We start from the raw sequence: 4,549 nt of genomic DNA, 5'->3' as shown, positions 1-4,549 counted from the left end.
AAGAGCAGGGTGAGGGCTGGTCAGCTCCATGCGCCTCCATCCCGGGCACGAGGGCCCCAAAGTCATCCACAGCTTAATGACACAGATGTGATGGATACCATCTCGCTGCAAGAAGGTTTTGGAAACAGTACTCTTCAATTAATTTCCAATTAAAGTTTGGTTGAAATGCTCTTCGGCCTGGAAACTGTTGAGTAGACGCAGCTCACAGAATCAGTGTCGACAGCTCTGTCCGTCTCCCTGGAGGAGCAAGCAGTAGAGTCCCCACCCCCATGCCTCCCCCCGCCGCCCTGGGAGTCAGACGAAGGAAGCACCGTCTTCAAGAGGCATTGTCAGCTCTGCTGCTTCTCACTGCCCTAAGCACGCCCGCCACGGGCACGCACACCCCACGAACGTGCCCCAGGCACTCCTGCAGTTACATGCTCCCCTCCCTCCCATGCACGTGGCTCCCACACTCCCATACACATGCACACACCTCCCTACCCCCACAGGGAGCAAAGCAGTGACTCCCCATTAAGTCAGTGAAGAGAAAGAGGAGAAGGAAGGCACCGCGGGGCTGGCGGGGGCACCTCCGCTCCATCCAGAGGGGCCCAACCCCTCCCTGCCGTCCATCTGCCCTGGGATGGAGAAGACCTTCCACTCTGAAGCCAACAGCTTTCGAAAATCGCCCTTTTTGTGCGTTTGTGCCTGGGAGTACCTCTTCCCAAAGGGACCCGTGATGATTAGCTGCGCTCTGAGTGTGTCCACTGAGGGAAAGTATTTGCTCTAATGGGGTCACTTGTCAACAAGGCCAGGCTTGGCACTGAAGACCCCACTTTCCTCCTTATCGTCTGGTCCCATTCTGCACGGGTGAGGCTGTTCGTGACACCAGCCTTGTTCCTGCACACTCTCCCTCCATCCGCCAGGCAGCAGGGATGGTCACCAGATCCCCACACCTCCTCCAGGGAGCCCTCGCCCCTTGTACGTCCAGGCTTCAGTGCTGCGTGGCCAGCCCGGAGCCAGGCCCTCAACTGCTCTTTCCAGAGCCATATCCAGGGCTGGGGGTGCAGTGATCCTGATCCCGCCCCCCCCAGTCTCTGCCAGACTCTCCCTGAAGGGGACGGTCCTCGGGATCGTGGAGCAGGCCCCTACTCCACTGCCTGGCCTCCACCACCTCCCGCTGTGCTTCCTGCCTGATCAGCCACTCCTGGCGGCCCACAGCTTCTGGGCTCAAGGGGGAGGTGGGCTTCCTCTGTCCCTGTCCTGCTGGGCCCAGCATTCTCCTCCTCCCTCTGGCCCGAGACTGAGCCCTTCATTCCCAGCAGGTGTGGCCACAGTGCAGCTCGTGGACCGAGTGCCCTTCAGTTGCCCAGCATCTCCAGTCCTGGGTCCTGCAGGACCCTGAGTCCTCCCCCGGTGGGTCCCCACACCCATGTTCCCGCCTGGCTGCACCAGCCTCTCAGGCTGAGACTTCTGATCTGAAGGACTGGAAGCGCTTCTGGGTCCCAGGAGGGAGACAGAGCACATCAGGGCCCCCGTCTACGCAAGACTCACAGCCTTATCTGACGCCGAGCTCTCCGGGGGGCGTGTGCCCCCGTGGGCCCAGTTAACCACCTTGGGACTCAAGATATTACACCTGCAGTGACAGTGTGGAAATGGCTCAGACTTTGCCCTCCGGGGCCCTCAGGGTGGGACAGAGGTGCCACTTACCAAGAGCTCTGGGCAATTAAACGCGAAATATTCATTCAATTATTTGCCTAACAAATTAACTCAGTTCATCGTGAAAAATGGAATTAATTTTATTTATCGGGTCCATGAAAGGCAAAGCAAGCCAACTTTAAAAATGCATATAATATGTACAGCAACTATTTCTAGCACAATAAAGACAATTATTTTTAAAAATAAAATCTAGTACTGGTAAGAGCATATCTATAGCAACTGTTGGGTAGTTACTCTTGTCTATTTTTGAGCAATGAAAAGTCAGTACTATGCAAATGGCTCTCAGTGCATTTTTATAATAAAACGTGGAGTACTTGCAAGCATTAACAAGCCCCCGCTGTGTGCTTCTTGGATGGCAGATCCTTGCTTCCTCACCTTGGCATCGGCCAGAGGAAGGCTCTCGGACACCGGGCACTCACGTCCTAGGAGGCAGGTGGAGATGCTGGGGCGGGACCTCACGCCATAGGCATTACTCCCCTTGTTCCCCCCTGCCCCCTCCCCCCTCATGGCTGATCACTGAATGTGACCATCGTGCATCCCCTCCTTGCACGTGGCCACTCTCGGGGCCAGCCCACTCATCTTTCTTGCCCAGAGTTCTGTCTCCCGTCCCCAAGTCTGCACCAGAACACCTGACCATGCCTTTGTCTGCTAACACCCAGCCTCCTCCCTGCTTCCCCAGTGGTACCCAAATCCTTTGAGAACGGGCCGTGGTCCTCATCTGCATTGCCTGCCCCCTGTGGGCGTGGCTGCTCTCTCCCAAGGGCCGCTGCTCGCCACATCTTTCCCTGGAAGGCTCTCTCCTTGGAAGTGCTCTGTGCTTCCCCATGCCAGACTGTCAAGCTCGTCCTCCTCTTGCACACGCCTCAGGCCAACCTGGCCTCCATCGTGCAGGTCACTTCCTCACCTTCCCCGAGGACTGGAGGTGCCCACTCCCATTGCCCTGTTCCTCCAACCCAGGGGCCCTACAAGTCTTTGTCATTGTGTCTCCATTCTTCATCCTTCATCCACCTTCATCCTTTAAGGGAATAAGTCCCCACAAAAGGCTACTTATGCTAGAGAAATTATTTTTGCGTAAACATAATTCTTGGGACCTATCAGATCTACTAAAACTTCCAAGGCTCCTCTACAAGGCTCCCTGGGCTCATGAAACACTGCCCTGTAACAATGCGAGTCTTACAAAGCTGACGGAACTTTGGGTACATTAAGCTTCTGTAAAGTGTTAGTTTCTTCCAGCAAAAATGACAAAATAGTATATATTTGTTCTACTCTCCCCTTTTCATTTCTTGAGCTCAAGTCATAACACCAAAATAAGTTTGGCAAATGAATCCCCCAAAATACTTTGTCCCCTGCTGTATCTGGAATACTTTTAATCACTATATCTAATGTCATATCAACCTGCTCTAGACTGAAAAAATAAGCTCATTTACATGAGCTGCTTGAATTGTGAATTTTCTAGGATACTTGCAACCACCAGGGTCCAAATGAAGGCAGTGTCCTGTGATGCTTGAAGTTCAAATGACTTTTATTTAAATGGAAAACAATACTTAAAACTGCATTTAGAGTCAAAACTCTTTTGTTTATAAAAATTATAAGGAGTATTCCTAGGTGAGGCAAAGTATTACTAGGTTAACAAGACCAGATTTGACTTTGGACTTTACTCTTTGAACAAATTGTAGAGAATGGAGGGAAAAAAAGTTACTTACAGAAAACAATATCTACATATGTACTCAGAGGTACAAAGACAAAAGAGACTTAAGTATGTGCTGGCATCTCAGAAGCAGTTCTCAAAGAGCTTAGTTTTATTTCCTTGTTGAATTTTAAGAATGTCTAAGCTCCTTGTTCATCCTCAATCTTGGGAGCCAAATAGTACTTTAAATGTCCCATATCAGCAATTTTATACTCTACGATGAGGGGTACATCTGCAGACATACTGAGTGTTACTGTAGGAGAGAGTGGAGTGGCTTTTGTAAAGAAGTTCAGGTACCTCAGCGCAAAAGTTAGCTGAACTGGTTCATTCATCTCTATGGTAACAGCTTCTTCTTCTTTATCAACATTCCTCATTTGTGACAACTTAATATTTCCATTTCCAAGTTCTCCACTTGCAGAAAATTTCACTCCATCTTTTTGCACAGGAAATTACAACAGCATCTCCAATATGACTGAGATCTCGGCATATACGTGCAAATTCACCAGAAGGCATTTTTACTACACAGCTGTACTCTTGTTCTGGAATTCCAAGCTGTCCAAAATCTAAATCCATTAACTTCAATTCATAATCTGAAACCTTTTCTTGATTCGGAGCTTCAAATACTAGTGCCAAGGCGTCCACGTTATCTTCAGCCCTTAGTGTAATGATGTCTTCATTGCCAGCACATTTCAGTATTTTGGACATGCTGGTGAGGTTCACGCCCATGGCCAAGTTGCGGTAGCAGCGGTACCTGCCAAAGCCCTCAGAGCGCAGGGTGAGCTGCATCAAGGAGACATGGGACGAGTCCATGCTCTGCAGGTTCACGCCACTCGAGCTGATGTCCCAGCAGGCCTCGTTGATGAGGTCCTTAAGTGCCTCAAGCACCTTCTTCAAGATGGAGCCCTGGACCAGGCGTGCCTCGAACATGGTGGCGGAGTTGTAAGGACACGGCTACTGGCGGAAGGAAGGAGGAAGGTGTAGCTGACTTAAGCTTCAGAAGATGAGAGCGAGCGGGGGAACTAACCCTTGAATGCTTGAGGTGGAGGAAGCCCACCACCAGCCCGCTGCACCTGTAGCAGTTTAATCAAGCAGTCTCTTCTTACTCCGAGCCTGGAGACCTCCTCACAGATGAATTCCTTTGAACCCTTTACAGAAGTCAATTCCTTA

General features: G+C 50.8%; 1 protein-coding gene across 1 annotated transcript; it reads right to left on the bottom strand.

Moving 5' to 3' along the window:
* Positions 1 to 3,522: 3,522 nt before the first annotated feature.
* Positions 3,523 to 4,309, bottom strand: LOC116756894 (proliferating cell nuclear antigen-like). Its single transcript, XM_032637970.1, is given in 2 exon segments — positions 3,523 to 3,819; positions 3,821 to 4,309. Coding segments are annotated over 2 exon segments (786 nt in total).
* Between the last annotated feature and the right edge of the window lie 240 nt (positions 4,310 to 4,549).

The sequence above is a fragment of the Phocoena sinus genome, chromosome 7 (genome assembly GCF_008692025.1).
Source record: "Phocoena sinus isolate mPhoSin1 chromosome 7, mPhoSin1.pri, whole genome shotgun sequence".
NCBI classification, from domain to species: domain Eukaryota; kingdom Metazoa; phylum Chordata; class Mammalia; order Artiodactyla; family Phocoenidae; genus Phocoena; species Phocoena sinus.
The sequence above is the reverse complement of the archived record's forward strand: the minus strand, read 5'-3'. Positions and strand labels throughout refer to the sequence as shown.